The sequence below is a fragment of the Peromyscus leucopus genome, chromosome 5 (genome assembly GCF_004664715.2).
Source record: "Peromyscus leucopus breed LL Stock chromosome 5, UCI_PerLeu_2.1, whole genome shotgun sequence".
Classification (NCBI taxonomy): Eukaryota; Metazoa; Chordata; class Mammalia; order Rodentia; family Cricetidae; genus Peromyscus; species Peromyscus leucopus.
In genome coordinates this window covers 107,452,400-107,470,352 of record NC_051067.1, presented here as the reverse complement: position 1 = coordinate 107,470,352, position 17,953 = coordinate 107,452,400, and the positions used below count along the sequence as shown (strand labels likewise).

Below are 17,953 nucleotides of genomic sequence, written 5' to 3'. Positions count from 1 at the left end.
ATGGGATCTTTTTAGAAATGCCAAGCTTAATGGGCCTCCTGCTGCATGGTTCTAGGAAGGTCTCTGCTGAGCCCTTGTTCCTCCTGCCTCATGTCCAGGGAAGAAGGCCACTTACAGGATCAGGGAAGAGGTTGGGGCTTGGGACACAGAAGGACTGTATCTACATTTGTAGAAAACCTTTAATGTTCACCGGGCTGAGAGGGCTCTGTGAGCAAGCTAATCTTCCCTCCCCAGCCAGCAAGTCCATGCCACATTCCAGCAGCCTAAAGTGACAAGGGCTGCGTCTTTGCCTGTCAGAGGCTGAATCCACTAACCTCACCTCGCATGCCATTCTCCCAGTCAGAGTTGGCTTGCTCTTGGCTATCCAAGGAGGGCAGAGAGCTGCCAGCACCAGGAAGTAAGCAGCCAGGTTGCAGGTCCCAGCACAGGGGCCCCTGAGACAGCCCGTTAGAACAGGGAGGGTGGCGGTTCTCAAGGACCAGATCACCGCTATCATCGTCACTGTCAGGCTCAGTAGGCCCAGGCCCTACAGAGGAAGGCCCTGTCAGACGCCCAGATGCCCCTCGTACCACGTTATTACGCTGGTTGGCAGGCTTGACAGTGACAATGAGATTATGGCTGTTGGCAACCATCATGTCCGTCACTTGGTCCAAGGTCTTCCCAGCCACCTCAATGCCATTGACCTCGAGGATCTCGTCACTGACTGCCAGCAGCCCTGTACTCTCAGCCAGGCCCCCACGTACCAGGCGGGAGATGAAGATTCCTGGAACCCGCTCCAGGCCCTGGGGAGCCACCCGGACACTCATGCCATCTCGAATGTAGAAGCCCAGGGGACGGTCTGAGCCGTGTTTGTGGAGCCTCACACGCCGGTGCGTCTCAGGTAGTAGGTCCACGTCTATGACTGAAGACACCTGGCGGAAATCTTGGGGCAGGCTGATTAACAAGGGCGGTCGGGTGCGCAGAGGTGCTGCTGGTCGAAGCAGGAGCCCTTTCTTGCGCCTCTGCAGAGAGTTGGAGGCAAAAGCCAGGCCACTGGAGTCACCTTCTGCTGCAGGAGAAGGGGGTACTAGGATTAGAGACTGCTCTCCCGTTTTTGGCCCTCGACAGTGACAATGTCAACTGTTTCCCACCACTTGGAGGTCAGACCAAGGGCAGAGACTGCAGAAGGTGGAGTCTGGGAACCCTGGGTATGGACTAACCCTAGTAGACCTGCCCTGCCTGACACCCTGCCCCAAGGAAATTGCCCACTGTACCCCATCCTCACCCCGCTTCTGCACCAATAGGCGCAGCGGCGGGGGCCCGCTGGCCAGGGCCCGGTGCAAACTGTCATCGTTGGTGAGGGGCAGCAAGTCGCCGTGAGCATCCGTATAGCCAAGCAGCACATCCAGGCCAGAGATCTGGTGTACCACACACAGCAACCGCGAGAACTCCTGGAAGCCTCTCACCGAAGCGCGGGGCAGCGCAAAACGTCGGAACTCGGCGTCAAACTGGAGGCGGGAGGGGAAGGGGAGAGGAGTGTCAGGACGGAGCCCAAGCCCCTTTCTCTCTCCAGGTCTGAAGCTGTCAAGTGAGGGAAAGGGGCTGCTGCAAGCGCTGCAGCCTTAAGCTTAAACCTCAGTTCCAATACAAGGGACACTGTCCAAGGTCTTTTCCTACATACCCAGGCCACAGAGGGACTCTGGAGATCCATAGTGGGAAGGAAAATGCGATGAGAGGAGGCAGACAGAAAAGCAGAATAGGATGCGGAGGATGGAGGACAGAAAGAGGTGATGGAGACCAAGGAGCCAGTGAGGGAGAGAAAGGGAATTGGGAGCGTCTAGCGCAGTGGCCAGAACCGAAGCCGGAGGAGCCCTTACTTTGCTCTTCACCTCGACGATGCTATCGGGACTGCGCGCCGGAGTCCTCTGCGGCCTGGCCATTGCGGGACCAGGCGGGCCGGGGACAGTGCCCCAAGGCTGCCCGCCGCCGCCGAGGCGCAGGTGCACAGCCCGGCCCGCTGGTCCGCGCCGCCCCGCCCCTGGCGGTAGCACTCGCCCCGCCCTCCCACCCGAACCATGACGTCAAGGGGGACGCGACACAGGGAAACGCGGAGTCTGCGTTTCCTAGGAAACGGAGACGGAGGTGGCTAGGGCTTCCTCTGCTCTTACGTCATTACGCTATGGTTCGAGCGTCCCTATGAGGACTCGACCAATCCGGGGGCAGAATGAGGGAAATAACATAAGTTGTCTGTACTGTCATTTCCACTGGCCTTACAAGACGCTCATTTTGCAGAGGAGACTTAAGTCAACATTTTGGGAACCTCCTGGGGTCGCGCCGAAGTGGCTTCGAGCCCCATTCTCGGCTGCAGCCTCCTAACCTGGATCGCGCCTATCCAGGCCAGCCCTTGCTCTTTCCTTTCCGGTGCTAGGTAGGACTGAGGAACAGGTCACAGGCTCAGCGAGATGCTTCGGTAAGAACAAGCAGCCTACCTCCAGCTGCCAGGCCAGTCAGCCAAAGACTACGCACGTTATAGCCCAGGAAGGGCTTGCGCAGGCGCAGAAAGCGCGAATGGGCGGGACCTCAAACTTAGGCACCGCCTAGCGGTCACGTGCTTCCTCTCCCGCCGTAGACTGAGCGGCGGCGCTTGCGGGTACCCCTGCCCGGGGGTCTCCTGGGGTGCCGCCGCGCTAATGTTGGACTCGGCGAGTGTGGTCCTGCAGCCCTGGATTCGAGAGCTGGTCCTGGGCTCAGAAACACTGTCAAGTCCACAAGTCGGGCAGCTACTCAAGGTGAGCAGGCCACTCAGCTTCCAGAAACCTGAGCGGAGGCTGAGGAAGTGAGTTGACACCAGCCACTACTGTTAGGTACTGCAGGACTCGGAGACTCCGGGCCCATCTTCCGCCCCTGACACGCCTGACAGCGGGGCCGAGTTGCTTGTGTCAGACGGAACCCACAGTATCCGATGCCTGGTGACGCGCAATGCCATCGACGCCTCCGAGTGGTAAGAGAGGTGCTACTTGTCTGTGGAAGGTGGGAGCGCCAGGTTGAACCCGAGGTGGGTGGGTGCTGGAGAGGTGGGAAACTCGTACCCCAGGCCTATGGGCTGTGTGCCTGGGTTCTGGGCAGTGAGGGCTGTGCTTGTCGCAGGGAGGAGAAGGAGTTCGGATTCCGGGGGTCAGAGGGCCGGCTCCTGCTGCTGCAGGTCTGCGGGGTCCGCGTTCAGGTTGCTCAGGAGCGTGCGGTGAGTGGTAAGACTCCAGCGGGCGGGTTGGTTACTGTGCCTGGCTCTTTGTGACAAGTCCTGAGACACCACTCCTCAACTCCACCAGCCTTCCGAGTTCTACCTCCAGGTGGACGGCTTTGACCTGCTGCCCTCGGAGAAGCCCCGGGTACAGGTGATTGGTTGGTAAGTGATCCCTCCAAGGAAAGGGGATGTAGCTCAGTAGCAGAGCCAGGCCTAGCATGCCTGAGGTCCGGAGTGGTTCATTCCAAGTCTCCCCATATTCCTCCCCCCAAAACAAAACAGGAAATGAAGCTTCCACCCCTTGCCTCTTCACTCTCCCTGGCGTAGGTCTTTGGGTGAGAAGGCTTGGGTGTCAGTCATACTGACTCCCTACCACCCTCCTCTTTCTCCCAGCAATCAGGATCCGGACGTGCAGAGAAAACTCTATCAATGCCTTGAGTGAGTCTGGGGTTGGGCTCTGAGGCTGAGTGTGGTATGGTCAGGCGTGGCAGAGCTGGGTAGACTGGTATCAGGGTTGTTCCTGATAAGTGTTAACTCTGTTTCTCTAGGGACCACCTTTCAGAGTCTGCTTCTTCCAGTGCAGGTACCCTACCTAACTCCCTGTGGAAGTCCTGCTATCATCTTGTGTCTCCTCAGTAAGCAACTGTAATACCTTAACTGTCCTCCTTGTTTCAACTTCACCTCTGGCCCCAGGCCTAACACTGACTCAGCTTCTGGATGAGGTGAAGGAGGACCAGGATCATCGGGGGGCACTGGTGCGTCTAGCGGAGAGCTGCCTGATGCTCTCGGGCCCTTGCACAGCCACCCCCGTCACCCACTGGACTGCCTCTTGCCTCCAGGCCACGGTCAGTGGGGGTCTTTCCGGGGAGGTTTCAGGGTGAGGGCTAGGCAGCTGCCATGCTGAGGTTTCGTGTCCCACAGGAAGAAGCCGTGTTCACTGTTCCTGGCTTATTGCTGCACATCTCCGAGAATGATGAGCAGATTCTGAGTTCTGTTGGCTCAAGTCAGAAGGCACAGGGTAAGGCCAACTGGAGATGTCAAAAAGGGGAGTCTTTGGAGCCCAGGGCCTGCCATGGCATTGATGATTCTCTCCAGGACCTGCCTTTGTTCTTCAGCCAGTTCTGTAGGTTCAAGCCATAAGCACTCAGGACTGTCAGTCAGATTACTGGATTGTGTAGAACGATGTGAAATGTTGTATGCTGGTTTATAGGTACTCAGCCGTCCTGAGCTCACACGCAGTCTTCTCTCCCCAGGAACCTCAGCTTCACTCAGTCACATGCCATCGGAGGAAAATGGTGCCAGTGTTAGCCTTCTGTCAGCCTTGGCTGTATCAGACCCTGGGCAGAAGGACAGCTTCCAGTCTCCACCAGCTGTTTGCTCATCCTCCCTAAGACCTCAGGGCCCCAGTTCCCCACCCCACAGTCCTACACCCAGCTCCCCACTCCTGAGCTGTAGCCCTAGTCTCTTGCCCCCTGGCCGTGCCCCGAGTCCACCCCAGGCCCATGTGACCAGAGCCCAGGCTCATGGCCTGGAGGTCAGGGAGTCCCAGTGGCCCATCGAGAAACGGCAGCTTTTCCCAAGAACCAGAGCCAAGGAAGCCCGGGGACCCTGCTCTCTCTGGGTGAGCACTGCAGCTGGAAGAGAAGATGTGGGCGGGCCTTGGGAGCTTGGAGAGGGCTAAGGGTAGGCTTGGATTGCATTAGGGGTCTTTACTGGACTCTGTCTAGATTCTACACCCCTTTCAGGAACCCCCAAAGAGGCATCATGATGCTTCTGCTTTCCAGTATAAATATGAGACACCCTCTGCCTCCCTCCATGCCCAAGTCCAAACTGCCAGGTGAGTGCTTGGGGCTGTCTCATCTGTGTTGATCACCGGTCTCAGATAACCCTGACCTAACGCCATGCTTTCTTTCCAGGCTTTCTCCTCAGCTTGTAGCTTGGGCCTTGAACTTGGTGATGGAGTCAGAGTCTGAGTTAACGCAGGTATGAGGAGTCACCTGGACATATCAGAGGATGTACCCACAGGTCTACGGACAAACAGTATTCGATACCCTGTTTCATTCAAGTTTTTTAATAAAATAATTTCATGCGGCAGGAGAGGACAGGATCAGGGATTGGGGCCGCCGCCTCTTTGGTCTGTGGCTGGGGAGGGAGGGCTCCGCTCAGGGCTGGAGGATTCTGTTGGGTATGGAGAAAGAGGCGTGGTTCCGAGGCCAGAGCCTGTAAGGAGAGGTGGAGAGAAAGTTCTAGGCTTGTCCTGAGCGATCTTATCATCTTCCCAGTTGGCACTTGTCCCTCTTACCTAAGCTTGGGGACAGGGGTGCCTCGAGCTTCGGCCTGCGCTTGAGGACAGGGGAGCGTTGCAGCCGAAGGGGCCGTTCTAAAAAAGACACAGAAAGACGCACCGTCTGGCTGTCCCCAACCTTCTCCATCTTCAGTGCATGCAAAAACATGCATCTGCTACTCCCATAGAGTCTGAACCAGTGTCCTCCCAGCCCAGCAGAGGTTGTCGTCAGGAGGAGGAGCCTGGCCCAGTAGGAAGGGTTTGTCACTCTTGGACTGGGCCTTTGGGGTTCCCGATGGCTCCAGCACCCACAGCACTGATGGTCCTGTCCGAGGCCCAGCACCAAGCTGGAAGTCAGGAGCCCACCCTCCCCCGTCTCCTGCACTCAAGCACAGACAGAGGTGTCTCCCTCACCCGCAGGGGTCTGGAGCTGGTCCTCATGCACAGACACCGCTCGCCGCCCTGCTGAGAGAGGCCTCGGCCTCAGCTGGCCATCTAGAGGAGGCCAAGATATCAGGGTATGTTCCCAGGAGCTGCCCACACCAGTCTTCGCCTCCCACTTTAGTGTTTCCAGATGAGTCAAGCTCCCAGCAGACACCCCACCAGTCCCAGCCTAGGAGGGAGGTGCCTGCCTACCTTCATTCCGAGGGCCCAAGCAAGGGTCCTCTGGGAGACTCAGGATGTCTGGGGAGGGGCTGGTTCTTCGGGGACTTGGGCTGGGACATGGGGAGGGGGGCCCTGGACCATCCTGTTGTCCCCAGCCGCGGCCTCTGAGCTCTGCATTCAGCTGCTGCCCCAGCGTCTTCCAGGTGGCAGACTCGGGCCCCTGGCCCCCTGGCCCAGGCCTACATGAGGGATCTGGGTGGAGAAACAAGTGTCAGCTATCACCTGAGCCTGGCCTTGGAGATGGTTCTGAGCAGTGATCTGAGCCCCGCCTCACAATCCGTGTACCTCCCTTAACATACACAGTGGCCCTCACTCACCAGCAGACACAGAGTGGGTACGGGACTTGATTGAGATGGGAGGGGTCTCTGTGGAACTGTCCATAATGTCACCTGCAAGGTAGGACTAGAGGCTTAGGGGCCAGACCTTAATGGTAAAAGGAGGAAAAACAGCCTGTCCCTCCCCCAGGAGAGCAAGTACCTTAGGGACTATCTCTAAGGCCACCAACCCCCTAAATACAGTTCCTTGTTCCAGGGTCCGACTTACCATCTGAGCCTGCCTTCTTGATCTCACCGTCTTTGCTCTGTAGGAAACAAATCAGTCAGACGTCCTCAGCCCTGCTGCCCTCACTCTGGCCTGTTTCTGTTCGTTTATGTTCTTAAAGCCTAGCTACAGAATGCATACCATGGGATGGCCAGAACATGGCAAACCTAGTTCCTACCTTCTGACCTTACCATCTAGTGTGACAGAGTTGACACACAAAAAATGTGCATGTTCATCACAAGTAGATAATCTCACTGTACAGCTCAAGCTAGTCTTCCTTGCAGTCCTCCTGCCCCAGCTTCCTGAAGGCTGAGATTACCACTACACCCAGCAGATAATGGGATTTCTTCTATGATTCTGCCCATACTTTAATGTCTCTAAATTCAGGCTAGGTCTCATTACATAGGAGTTTTTCCTGGAAAACTAAGTGGATGGTATACAGGGGTGTGATTCATAATAAAGACCATGACTGGGATGACATTATCAGGGTGACCATGAAAGGGAGCCAGGGAAGGTTCACAAGGGACAGCTGAAAATGAACCTGAATAACCCAGTGCACAGTCAGACACGGGACAGGGTATAGACCGACGGCCATGTGAGGTGCTGAGATGCTCCAAAGGAGAGCAGGGAGGTCTAAGCTGGCCAGGACCAAATCCCATAAGATCTTGCCGCAGGATTAGGAATCTGGATAGAGGAAGTCCTGGAGGACTGTTTTCAGGTATAGCTAACGGTCGGATTTCTGTTAATCTTGGGAGAAAGTTCGCTACACCCTAGGAGGTACCTATCTGGTGAGGCTAGGTCAGAAGCAAGGAGTAAGAAAGATCGATCCAATGACTATTTTTAGGAGTAAGAGTGTAACTGACAACTAGATCTATCTGTGCCGTGTGTTTTCCGCTTCTTGGTCACATGTGTCATCCACAGATTGCCACATGCCACCTGCCCCCTCAGTTCACACACCCCAACTCACTTGCTTCCTCTTGCTTTCGGCACCCCCACTGGCGCGGCTCACTCCGATCCTCTGCAGCATCACTTGAACCCGCTGCTCAAAAGACGGAGCCAGTTCCGTGTCTCCCCGCTCCAGAGGCCGCCTCTGAGGGTGGAGATGCCCGAGTGGAGAGAGAGCCCACTGCTTCCTGTTGCTGAAGAGCCCTCAGCCCCGGACATCAGTCCTTACCTTGTCGGGTCTGGCACCCACTGTTGCCTCCTCCTCCTCCTCAGCAGGTAGCAGTATCATGGAGTAGGCCTTGCTTTCTCGTGTGTACCGAGGTCGGTTTCTGCGAGCAGAGTCAGGGCTGCTAGTGCCTCCTTCTGCCCCTCCAGGCTCCTCACCACGGCCTGGACGGGCTGGTGGTCGAAGCAGGTCCCCGAGTGTGGTTTTCCTGGCACGAGGGGCTGCTCCAGGGCTGGTCTCCAGGTCAGATCTCGGACCCCTCGTCGAACGAGGTTTCTTGAAGGCAAACAGGGTACCCAGCTTCTTTCGAAGTGTGCGGGGGACAGGAGTGTGCCCACCCTCAGTGGCGGGATCCTCCTCTGGGGCCCAGCTGTAGGAACAACCGTCGGTGAGTGAAGAAACTCAAGGATGTCCCCACCCTCTTCCACCCCCAGCAAGTGACCCTCACTCACAGGCGATCCTGCTGGATCAGCCTTTTGGAGAAGAATTCCTCCACACCCTCATCCACGCGAGCGGTGAGCCCATTCCCTTCTTGAAGCAGGGCTGGGGGCACCTGGGAGACATTGGGAAGTTAGGAGTCAGGACTGAGAACTGTGGCTGTCCCCCACCCCCACTTCTTCCCAGTGACCTGGCCTGAGTACATCCCAGAGCTGGGGTGCTGTCTGTACCGTGCTGGGTTTTGTTCCTCACTGCTGCCACAGTGTACACCCGCCCAGTCCACACCCGTTCTTGTTACACAGAGGATGCTATACCCTGAACCACCTGGTTATCTAGCACTAAGCAAACACCTACGGGTCACACATTCCAATATGCCACCCTTTCTACTCCCAACAGCCAATCCCCCTATCTCCCCCCCCCCCCCGCAGTACCCTAACCCTCCACCTCCACCCCACCCCACCCGGCCTATCATCCCGGCTCAGTGGCGCCGCTGCTGCGTCAGACCCTCAGGGGGCCTCAGGCCGGCTCCTCCTCTCCTTCTGCCGGTGCCCACTGCCCCTGCCAATACCCAGCCCACACACACATCCACCCGCTGGTGCACAGCAGACGCAGGAGTGTCCCGCGGCCCAGCTGCCCAGTATTTTTCAGTAACCCCAGGAGAGGGAGGACAAGGCGGACACCCGCTCTCACACGTCCACGCATACAGCAGACCACCCCAAGGCAGGAGTCTAGGCGCTCCGCACAGGAAATCACACCAGTGGCCCGTTATGGGCATGGCCCGAGGTTGAGGGTGACCGGGAAGGTGATAGGGCACGATCGGGTGGCCTTGGGCCTCCACAACCCATCTCCCTGTCTTCCTTAGCAAGTGAGGAGTGAATGGACCACTCATGACCCTTAAGCGGGGCGAGGGGGGAGGGAAGCACTTTACCTGGGGGCCCCCCGGCGGCGGGCGGTGGTGGTGCTGGCGACGTGGCCGCGGCCGGGCCCGGGTCGGATGGCGTAGGGGTTGCCCGGCGGGTGGCAGGTCCATGCGAGGCAGCGGGCCAGCGGGTGGCCCCGGGGCGGCGGGGCTTGGAGAGCCGCGTGCGGACGGCCCAGCCTGCGGCTCTGCATCTTCCCCCGGAGCTGCCAGCTCGGGGTCCCACTCTGCTTCCTCAGCAGCACCTGAGGCGAAAGCACCAGAAGAGCACAGAGCGTCGAACCCGGGGAGGTGGCGGAGGCGCTAGGGCGGGCGGCGGGGGACCCGCCCAGGGCGCGGGGAGGGGCCCGGCTACGCCGCCCGCCCCTCCCCCAGCCGCCGCTGTCCGTGGTGCTGAGCGCGGCCCCGAGTGCGCGGCTCCGAGCAGCCGCCAAGCATGCGCGTCCTGGGGTTAGGGAAAGGTGGGGGGCTGGGGGGGGGAGAGGCAGAGAAGAAGGTATTTTAGTCTTATTCTGTTCAGGTCTCACACCGTTCGGGGAAGAGCTGACGCCGGCTTTCTTTCTGGCCTGGCTCAGGGAGGGGTTAGGGTAGACCAGGGACAGGGCTGAAGGAGTATCTAAGTGCCCAGATTGAACAGAGCTTCAGTCCACTTGGGTAAACTCTCTGCCCTCCGGGGCCTGACTTACCACGAAGGGAGGAGACCAGGTGCAAACAGTAGCTGGGCTCAAGCCATCTCCGTGAAGAACCATTATCCTGGTGGGATGGGCACAGTCTCAGTGTAGGGTTGGGGCAGGGCAAAACCCAGAACTGCTACTCACCTTCAACACCCCAGAGCAAGAAGGGGAGAGTTGGAGTTCTAGGCACGGGATTCTGGAGACGCTCACCTCTCTCTCCTCTTTCTTCTCCATGGGAAAGAAAAGATCTTCCAATCCCTCATGCTCAAGGGGGGTGAGCTCATCTCCATCCAGTGATGGTACAGCAGGGTCCACTGTCACTGGTGCCTGCTGAGCTAGGCTCTCCATCTGCAGTACCAGACCACCCAAAGATAGGCAGATCTAAGATAACCCTAAAGAAGTTATCTTATGACCTCATAAGTCATTACAGGGCTCCCATCAGTGTTTAACAGGTTACTGTGAAATGCATGCAAAGTTTCTCCTCACCAGTCGATCTCGGGCTGCATGAAGACCTTCAAGAGCCTGAGCCACAATGCTCTCTGCTAGGGTCCCTGTGATTGACAGGCGCATGTCCCTGAAGGCAGGAGAGGGTGAGGATTAGTGTGCTGGCTCTGCCCAGCTTTGCCCAGCCCAGTGGAGCTTGCTTACCTCAGTCTATTAAAGGCATCTTGCAGCAGATGTTCTGGAAGCAGTTCTGGAAGGCTCCTGGAGCCCACCAGAACCCCCTCTAGCTGCTCCTTCCAGCTAGGTCTCTGCAACATCTGTGGGCAAAGGCTCCTTGTGGTATCCAGTGTCGTCTGAGTGAAGTCCTGGGCAAAGGTTATAACATGGTAACAGAATGGCTAGAGCCTAGGGCCCCTGGCTTAAGGGTGTGAGCCCCATTAAATCACTGCTGACGAAGGGCATATCACAGACAAGCCTGTGGACTGAGGATCAAGCCTGCAGAGGGAGGTGAGGCTAGGGCAGGGGCAGCACCTTACCTGGAAGTCCTGGCGACAGACCTCGCCCACCTGACCCAAGAGGCCCTCCAGCTTCTGTTGCAGCTGCCAATGATGGCTTGGAGAACTCCCAGCCTCATACAGAATGGGAAGGATCTGAGGGCCAAGGAACAAAACGAGCTGCTGCGAGCTGACATTTGATTAGGAACAGAAAGGCCCTCACAGTGGGGGAGGGAGTGCTCACACTGAGAGAGAAGTTGGCATTCTGGATGGCGTCCTCAGCCTGGTGCACAGCAGCCTCCCCCTGGGGCCCAGCCCCACAGCCCAGAAGCTCCACATGCTCCTGTACCGACTGGCACAGTTCATTCACTTCCTGAGGAGAATCACCGGTTAGTCCCACTTTCATCTCTTAGGAGTCTCCCCATCTTGCCTCCCTTCCAGGGTTTCTGACAGGGAAACCCTATCTGCTCAAGGTAGGATAGCGGGGTCTTTCCCTTTTGGTTGTTCTAGGGACTTGATACTTCCCACAGGCCTAGAACAGGAAGGAAAGCTTTGGACACTGTTTCAAAATCTTCTCAACCATCCTCACCAAAGATAGGGGTGTGTGTGTGTGTAAGAGAGAGAGGGGGGGGAAGGAGGGAGGGAGAGGGAGAGAGAGAAACTGGTGAAGCCCAAGATGGCTGATCTGGGCTAAGGACTGTGTGTTTGAGAGATGGCTCAGAGACAGACCAAGTCTGTGATGGCTCCAGTATGGCCAGGAGGGACCTAGAAGGGCATTTAGTGATATGGGCACCAATGAAATTGGGCCCCATGTTAGAGAGTGAGATTTGTGGATGATAACGCGACCGTCTGAGAGCCAGTGAGATAGCCCAGGAGTAACTGCTTGCCACTGAGCCTGATGACATGAGTCCATCCCTGGGACCCACATTGTGGAAGGAGAGAGCTGGATCCTGCCCGTTATCCTTTGACTTCCACATGTCCCTTCGAGCATGGGCATGTGGGTGCACGTGTGTGCGCACATGTGCGTGCACGCACGTGTGCACACACACACACAGAGTCACACACAATAAATAAGTGCAATAGTTAAACCACTTGAAGGCATGCAGCACATAAAGCCCACCCTCGGGGTGTCTGGATCAAGCTAACTGGGCTTCAGAGCTTGGATGAGGATGGAGACTTGGGAATGCAGAAGTAGGAACAACTCAGAAAGACAGGTTAGTGGAGGGGAATTCATGTCAGAGGTAGGACTGCTGAGCGGAGAGAGGAGAGGAGCCCTTGGATGGGAAGTCGGATGAGACGACAAGGAGCACTTACTCACCTGCTTACCGTGAGGCAGCCAAACGTTCCATGAGGAGTTCTTTCAGGAATGGTGACCAAAGAGGGAAAAATTGTCCAGGACACAGACCATTTGACCGAAGAAAGTCATACTCTCAGACTCAGGTGTCCAGGTACTCAAGATTAAGGGAAGGGACACTGACCTGCTCTGAGTGGTCTGAAATCAGACTCAAGGGCTGAAGGCAGGGCTTGAGGTCAGAAGTAGGGTCTGCCCGGTTGTTCCTCCAGAGACAGGCTTGGATCTGCAGTCACAGGATTGTGAGACGTGCCAGGGGGTGGAGTCTCCACGTACAAAAGGGAGGAGAACAAGAGGGGACCCCTACCTGATGGACTGCTCGCGCTGTTAGTTCTGGGCGGCTGCGATGTGCCTGTGTGACATCATTCAGTGGCAGCGGCATGGACTTCAGGCTGTGGTTCTGTTCCAGGGCTTGGGCCACATCCAGCAGGCCCAGAGCAGATGTGTTGTTCCGGTCCCAGATCACAGACCTGGGCCCCAGCAGGCTTCAGCTGGGGCAGAGCCTCACCCAACCCTCTGGCCTTATCCATCCGTCTACCTCATCGGCCTGCACTCCACAGCCCCCCCCCACCCCTCTGATATATCCCCCTTCCTTCTCTTGTCGGCCCCAGCCCTTGTAAGGACCATGCCCACCGTAGCCTGGTGTTGACTCGTAGAGCCTTGGCTAGCATCTTGGCGCCAGCATCCCCTATGGCATTGCCACTGATATCCAGTGCTGTCAGTTTAGGATTGGTGCCCAAAGCCCGAAGCAGGACGCTGGCACCCTGCTTCAACCGGGACTCAGCCACTGATAGAGACTGCAAAGGCTGCGATTAAAAGAAAAGCATTGATGGATGATTGGAATCAGGTTTGGTCAAGAGGGTCCGAAGAAGCAAAAGTGAGGAGCGTTACAGGAGGCTGGTTGCTTGAGGAGCCCGCAGGGTTCTGTGAACTTACACAGTCATCGTCCTGTATGAGCTGGACGATCCGGTGCAGGACATCGTCCAGGGTCTCCCTGTGGGCAGGGGCCGCTGTTAGGTTAGGGGACGACCTGGCTGGTAGAGTGCTATCTGAGAGGTATAGGGATGGGTTTGGGGCCTACTTGCACCGAACGTTGAAGTTTCTTCCAAGGGCCACGTGTTTCAGAGACCGGCTCCTCCCGATGGCGAGCACCAGAGTCACCATGTCGGAGCCAAAGCCTGAGGGTAACTAGGGTGAGGCACAAGTCGATGCTGCCAGGGCAGGGTCTCCCCCCTAGGAATCGGGTGAATAATGGGAGTGTGGATGGGTTCCCTGGTGGCCTCACCATTGTCCGACAGATCCAAGGAGCTCAATGCACTCGCATCACAGACTAAGTCTTGAATCACCTGGGCACCCGCGGAGCGCAGCTGGAGGTGGAGGTAGGGCGCACTTAGGAAATTTATGCCTGAGTGGGGAAGACCTCCCAGTCCCACTCCCAATGTGTGGACCTGCTCCCGTCTCACAATCAGGACCAGGTGCCTACCTCACATGCGCTGAGGTCCAGGTGCAGGTCGCGGATCTGCGTGTTGAGCGCAAGACCATCTAGAAGGGCCCTGGGAGAGGATGTCACACAGGTGACAAGATCTGGGAAAAGTGGGACTCAGGGTGCTAACGAAAAGCCTGCGCCAGGCAGGTTGGGGTTACGGAAGGCTGTGGGTGGGGTAGAGTGGACGGTGGAGGTCTGGTCAAGGTTGTGAGTGAAGGCATGGGGGCGTGGCCACGGGTAGCAAGCACTGACCTAAGCGCTTCAGGTGGCAGCTTGCAGCCAGCCAGGCCCAGGTGCTGCAGCATCCTGGCACTGCTGAGGAAGCGTTGCAGTGCGGCCGGTGCCGCTCGGGACTTCCTGCGGCGGAGGGTGAGGAGAAGGAGAAGAGGGATTCAGGCTCACAGAGCTGATTTCCCGAAGCCTCTTCCTCCCGAGCCTGCCTGGTGCCCCTTACGCGCGGGAGAAGATATTCCTCGAAGCTTCAAGGTGGGTGAGGCTGGAGCAGCAGCCACCAGATAACGCTGCAAAGAGCTGAGGGAAGACGATATCGGTGATAACCTTCCATTAAACCTGGCCTTCTCTACTCTCACACTACCAAGCCCCACCAAATATCCCCCACGACGACACTCTTACCGTGCCTAGAGCGCTGTCAGTGCCTGCCAGATTCAGAGACACCAGAACGTTAGGACGGCTCAGGAAAGCGTACAGGCCCTGTGTGGAGGAGGTGAAAGAGGGAGTCAGGGATTGCCTAAGGATCCCTGGCACCCCACTGACCGGGCAGCTCAAATTTCTGACTTTAAAAACTGCCACTCACCCCACTATCCTGGGAGGCTCCCAGCGCGCCAGGGTTCCCAGAAAGATCCAGGTGGGTCAGGGTAGAGTCAAATGTGGCATTGGCTGCCAGTGCCCTGCCTAGAGCCCTCATTCCTGGAGGTAGCAGAAGCAGCGGTTCAAAATCAGACAAACGCGCCGCACCTCACCCGCTCCCAACCCTCATCAGCCCCACCCACCTCGAGGCGTCAACCCAGTCTGGGCTAGGCTGAGTCTCCTCAGGGCTCCTGGACAATGCTCCAGGTGTCTGCTGAGTGCAGCCATACCTGTGGGCAGAGCGGCTATGTGAGCCCCAACCTCTCCCAGCGGTCTGCCTTGGGTCTCCCAGGTTCTGCCGTACCTCTGTCGTCCAGCAAGTTCCCAGACAGGCTGAGCTCCCGAAGTCCAGAGTTAGTGTGTCCGGCCAGCGCCTGGGCTAGTCGTCGAACAAAGTCTCTGAGGATCAAGACCCTGGTGTAAGACTGATTCCCGGTCACTGCATAGACTGCTAGTTCCCAAGCCCAAGCCCTGCTCAGGCCTCTCACCCTCGCAGGCCACAGGTCTCCAGTACCAGCTCCTCCAGATGGGACGACTGACTCATCATGTGCAGAATCTGTTCTGAGACCTCCAGGCTCTGAGACCAGAGGGTCATGACTCAGTAGGCTGAACTTAGACTCTTACACCCTTGGTATCCCCTGGTGAGTACCCTCACCAGCTTCATGTCCACGCAGGAGAGGCGACGGAACCACAGGTTGTAAGATAGGGCAGCTACACTCAAGGCCAGGTCTCTGGTGTTGGGAAGAGGAGGTACAGAGCTCAGAGCCTTCTAGATACTAGGCCCGGCCAGCATGCCCTCCACAGAGAGGCTAAAGTCTAGGAATATGGATCCTAGAGTCCTTTCCCCCCAATCTTGGCAGGCCTCATACCTGCTGCCAAGGTGGGCGAAGTCTCCAAGGCAGAAATGGCGGCAGCCTTGACGATGGTAGATAGTGTCCACATCCTGGATGTGAAGAGAAGTATCCACAATTGGCTTGGGGTCACAAAGGGTAGAGGGGTTCAGCACACATGGGAGACATCTCCAGAGCTCTCACCCACTGAATCTCCTCTCGAAAAGGGAAGCCATTGTAGTCACACAGAGCTTCGTAAGTCTCCAAGAAGCCACCTAGGGAGGTGCCAGGGGTATGATGGAGGGAAAAAGAGACAATGAGTCCAAGTGGGGGGAAGATCAGCCCCAGACTAGATGGTGGCCGTGACAAAAGTGGCCCTGTTCACTTTGGGGAGCCTCCAGTACCCAGGTCTAGGGCTGCATGGAGGCACACTGGAAGGTTTACGTGGCTCTGATCTGGCCCTCACCACATGGACTGCTGGGTGCTGCGGACTCTCCGGGACAGCTTCTCTCCAGCCGAACCAGCAGGGACGAGGGTGTGGGCTTCCGGAACAGCTTCCTAGGGAGGGGATAAAGGAAGAGGCAAGGGACTTCTGGCCTCTGAGGGGTGAAAAGCAGCTCACTAATGCCCTCCAGCCCCTTGGATTTCCCAGGCCTCACCCAAGGGTCGAGCGAGGGAAGACCTTTTTGATGGCTGCAGCCACATGCTGGGCCAGCTGCTCTAGGGCAGCCACACCAGGAAACTCCAGAACCAGTTCAGGCAGTGACTCCAGCTCAAAGGTGACCTGGGGGAGGCGAGACTGTTGGGCTTTTTGGATCCATGTTTGGTGTTTTTTCAGAGCTCTATGTGTGGGGGTAAATGACCGAGCAGGGTGTAGGACCAAGTTGGGGGTCCAGCTGTCTCACCTGAGGAGGGGTTTCCTGCAGTACCATGGCCTGGACCTCCAGGTAGCTGAATGTGCAGTCCACCTGGAAAGCGCAGGGATCATCTGGGACTGAGGCCACTCTATGGACCCTAGTTTTTTTGTTTTTAAAATGTTTACATTTTAAAATTATTGGGTGTTTGGTCTGAATGTTTGTCTGGGTGCCACTTGCGTGCCCGGTGCCGGAAGACACCAGAAGGGGGCAGTGGGTCGCCTGAAACTAGAGTCCCAGTCAGTTGTGAGCCGCCGCCTTGTGGTGCTGGGAATGGAAGCCGGTCGGGTCTTCTCTCTCCAGCTCATGATTTTATGGAGTCTAGTCCAGAGCTAGACCTGCCCAGACTCCCCTACATCTGCTGCTGGAAGCCGAGTGCTGTTGGGAAGTAAAAGCCAGCACAGCAAAAAGGACAACTACAAATGCGGTTCCTTGCTGAAGAGGAAAGGAGAGCTGGCCAGGCCCGGGACTCACCCTCAGGGGGAGGCAGGTGTGCAGTAAATACGCTCTCCATCGTAGCAGGGCCTGGGGAGACAAAACACTGACATTCTAGGCACATCAAGCTTCTTTGTACTGGGCCTGGCCACTGTCCTGAACTCCACCCCTGGCCACCATACCAGGATATGACTTTGCTCAGCACCCTCCTGGGGAAGCCAGGTTTTCAACAGCAGCTCCGCCTCTTTGGGCCACAGGAACCTGGTGATCTCGCCTGTGGAAAGACACTCTGGGTGACTTTTGTCCTCCCACCCAGGGCCACTCTGTGCCCAAAGACTGTGCTAGGCTGGGTGCCGGGTTGTTCATCTATGGATCAGCTAGAAAGAAGTGGAGGGGATCTTTAGGTGCTGGCCCATCAGAACAGAACCTCTGGGCAAGTTCCCCGAGGCGCTGAGCGGAGGTCTAGTTTGGGGTCAGGCTACCTCTCCGAGGCCAGCTAGGCTTCCAGGAAGGGCCAGGCAGGGCTTACCTCGCAGTTCACAGGATATGCCATCTGGGGTCTGAGCCATAGGGCCGGGGCGGCCCAATGAGCTCTGGCGGGAAAAAGCAGCCAGCGGGAGCGTACACAGGAAGCTTGGGGCCCCGACAGCACTGTAGCCACCTGCTCCTCCTGCAGCGGAAGGTACGCGCCGCTTCCTGCCAGGCCGCCCCCGACCCGGCCCGGCCCCTCCCCGCCTAGCTTCGCTTGCTGAGTTTGCTTGGGTTGGAGGTTGTGGGAGGAAGGTCGAATCCTGGCTGCTGCTGTCGCTTTTCCGTCCCGGTATTCATGGGTGTGGTGAATGGTGGGTATAGTGAAGGTCTTGCCTGTTGCTTGTGGATCCCTGTGCCCTTCTTTCACCCTGCCCCATAGTGATTGATGCGAACACCAGGGGGCGCCACCCTCCAGGGGATTCCATAGGCCCAACTTGGTCTGTCTCAAGACAGAGGTTGGGTAGGTGGAGTAGGCACTCAAAAGAAGCCAGAGAAGGGTGTCTCTTCAGCAAGATGCGACCAATTACCCAACCCTAAGGCTCTGCTCTGCTCAGACATGACTTCAAAAATCTGCCAACCTATTTGTAATCCTAGCACTGTGAAAGCTCCGCAGGGGGAAAACAGCCTGGGCTGCTGTTTCAGGGATGCCTGGGCTTTATAAAGACAAAAAGCCAGACTCCTTGGCC

The 17,953-nt window shown here is 57.3% G+C and overlaps 3 protein-coding genes across 8 annotated transcripts; 1 reads left to right on the top strand and 2 right to left on the bottom strand.

Annotated features, from left to right (window-relative positions):
* Nucleotides 1–161: 161 nt before the first annotated feature.
* On the bottom strand, nucleotides 162–2,529 carry Pard6a (par-6 family cell polarity regulator alpha). Of its 4 annotated transcripts, none has more exons than XM_028854321.2 (3): nucleotides 2,469–2,529; nucleotides 1,265–1,487; nucleotides 162–1,048 (listed from the first exon to the last, which is right to left on the bottom strand). In XM_028854321.2, exon 3 carries the CDS (start codon nucleotides 804–806, stop codon nucleotides 294–296), a length of 513 nt encoding a protein of 170 aa, XP_028710154.1. In that variant the 5' UTR covers nucleotides 807–1,048; nucleotides 1,265–1,487; nucleotides 2,469–2,529; the 3' UTR covers nucleotides 162–293. The 4 variants fall into 4 exon arrangements, with proteins under 4 accessions (XP_028710154.1, XP_028710153.1, XP_028710151.1 ...); XM_028854320.2 differs by having other exon boundaries at nucleotides 2,357–2,501; XM_028854318.2 differs by lacking the exon at nucleotides 2,469–2,529 and adding an exon at nucleotides 1,857–2,015.
* A 51-nt stretch (nucleotides 2,530–2,580) lies between these two features.
* Nucleotides 2,581–5,317, top strand: Acd (ACD shelterin complex subunit and telomerase recruitment factor). 2 transcript variants are annotated; one of them, XM_028854311.1, is made up of 11 exons: nucleotides 2,581–2,768; nucleotides 2,844–2,980; nucleotides 3,127–3,220; nucleotides 3,309–3,385; nucleotides 3,617–3,661; nucleotides 3,772–3,806; nucleotides 3,917–4,068; nucleotides 4,145–4,241; nucleotides 4,477–4,844; nucleotides 4,969–5,060; nucleotides 5,140–5,317. In XM_028854311.1, exons 1-11 carry the CDS (start codon nucleotides 2,670–2,672, stop codon nucleotides 5,210–5,212), a joined length of 1,269 nt encoding a protein of 422 aa, XP_028710144.1. In that variant the 5' UTR covers nucleotides 2,581–2,669; the 3' UTR covers nucleotides 5,213–5,317. The 2 variants fall into 2 exon arrangements, with proteins under 2 accessions (XP_028710144.1, XP_028710143.1); XM_028854310.1 differs by having other exon boundaries at nucleotides 4,951–5,060.
* On the bottom strand, nucleotides 5,279–17,630 carry Carmil2 (capping protein regulator and myosin 1 linker 2). 2 transcript variants are annotated; one of them, XM_028854309.2, is made up of 39 exons: nucleotides 17,266–17,629; nucleotides 16,919–17,010; nucleotides 16,776–16,826; nucleotides 16,293–16,355; nucleotides 16,047–16,171; nucleotides 15,854–15,945; nucleotides 15,592–15,662; nucleotides 15,427–15,500; nucleotides 15,213–15,288; nucleotides 15,046–15,134; nucleotides 14,862–14,956; nucleotides 14,701–14,787; nucleotides 14,505–14,617; nucleotides 14,324–14,401; nucleotides 14,145–14,221; nucleotides 13,943–14,047; nucleotides 13,688–13,757; nucleotides 13,490–13,571; nucleotides 13,286–13,382; nucleotides 13,141–13,198; nucleotides 12,838–13,010; nucleotides 12,512–12,674; nucleotides 12,332–12,430; nucleotides 11,098–11,226; nucleotides 10,896–11,009; nucleotides 10,564–10,724; nucleotides 10,402–10,489; nucleotides 10,126–10,263; nucleotides 9,928–9,994; nucleotides 9,251–9,486; nucleotides 8,337–8,437; nucleotides 7,888–8,254; nucleotides 7,681–7,803; nucleotides 6,717–6,753; nucleotides 6,491–6,562; nucleotides 6,144–6,365; nucleotides 5,922–6,002; nucleotides 5,526–5,603; nucleotides 5,279–5,443 (listed from the first exon to the last, which is right to left on the bottom strand). In XM_028854309.2, the coding sequence occupies exons 1-39, from the start codon at nucleotides 17,303–17,305 to the stop codon at nucleotides 5,331–5,333; spliced, it is 4,197 nt and encodes a 1,398-aa protein (XP_028710142.1). In that variant the 5' UTR covers nucleotides 17,306–17,629; the 3' UTR covers nucleotides 5,279–5,330. The 2 variants fall into 2 exon arrangements, with proteins under 2 accessions (XP_028710142.1, XP_037062113.1); XM_037206218.1 differs by lacking the exon at nucleotides 5,922–6,002 and having other exon boundaries at nucleotides 17,266–17,630.
* Between the last annotated feature and the right edge of the window lie 323 nt (nucleotides 17,631–17,953).

Bases quoted from the DNA above. Each gene is read 5' to 3' on its own strand.
- Pard6a (XM_028854318.2), bottom strand. From the start codon at position 1,919: ATGGCCAGGCCGCAGAGGACTCCGGCGCGCAGTCCCGATAGCATCGTC. The intron at 1,488-1,856 runs GTAAGGGCTCCT...TCCCGCCTCCAG, and splicing joins TCGTCGAGGTGAAGAGCAAA to TTTGACGCCGAGTTCCGACG. The intron at 1,049-1,264 runs GTGAGGATGGGG...CTTCTCCTGCAG, and splicing joins CCTATTGGTGCAGAAGCGGG to CAGAAGGTGACTCCAGTGGC.
- Acd (XM_028854310.1), top strand. From the start codon at position 2,670: ATGTTGGACTCGGCGAGTGTGGTCCTGCAGCCCTGGATTCGAGAGCTG. The intron at 3,662-3,771 runs GTGAGTCTGGGG...CTGTTTCTCTAG, and splicing joins AAACTCTATCAATGCCTTGA to GGACCACCTTTCAGAGTCTG. The intron at 5,061-5,139 runs GTGAGTGCTTGG...CTTTCTTTCCAG, and splicing joins GCCCAAGTCCAAACTGCCAG to GCTTTCTCCTCAGCTTGTAG.
- Carmil2 (XM_028854309.2), bottom strand. From the start codon at position 17,305: ATGGCTCAGACCCCAGATGGCATATCCTGTGAACTGCGAG. The intron at 14,618-14,700 runs GTGGGTGGGGCT...TGCTACCTCCAG, and splicing joins GACTGGGTTGACGCCTCGAG to GAATGAGGGCTCTAGGCAGG. The intron at 10,490-10,563 runs GTAAGCAAGCTC...TCCTGCCTTCAG, and splicing joins GATGCCTTTAATAGACTGAG to GGACATGCGCCTGTCAATCA.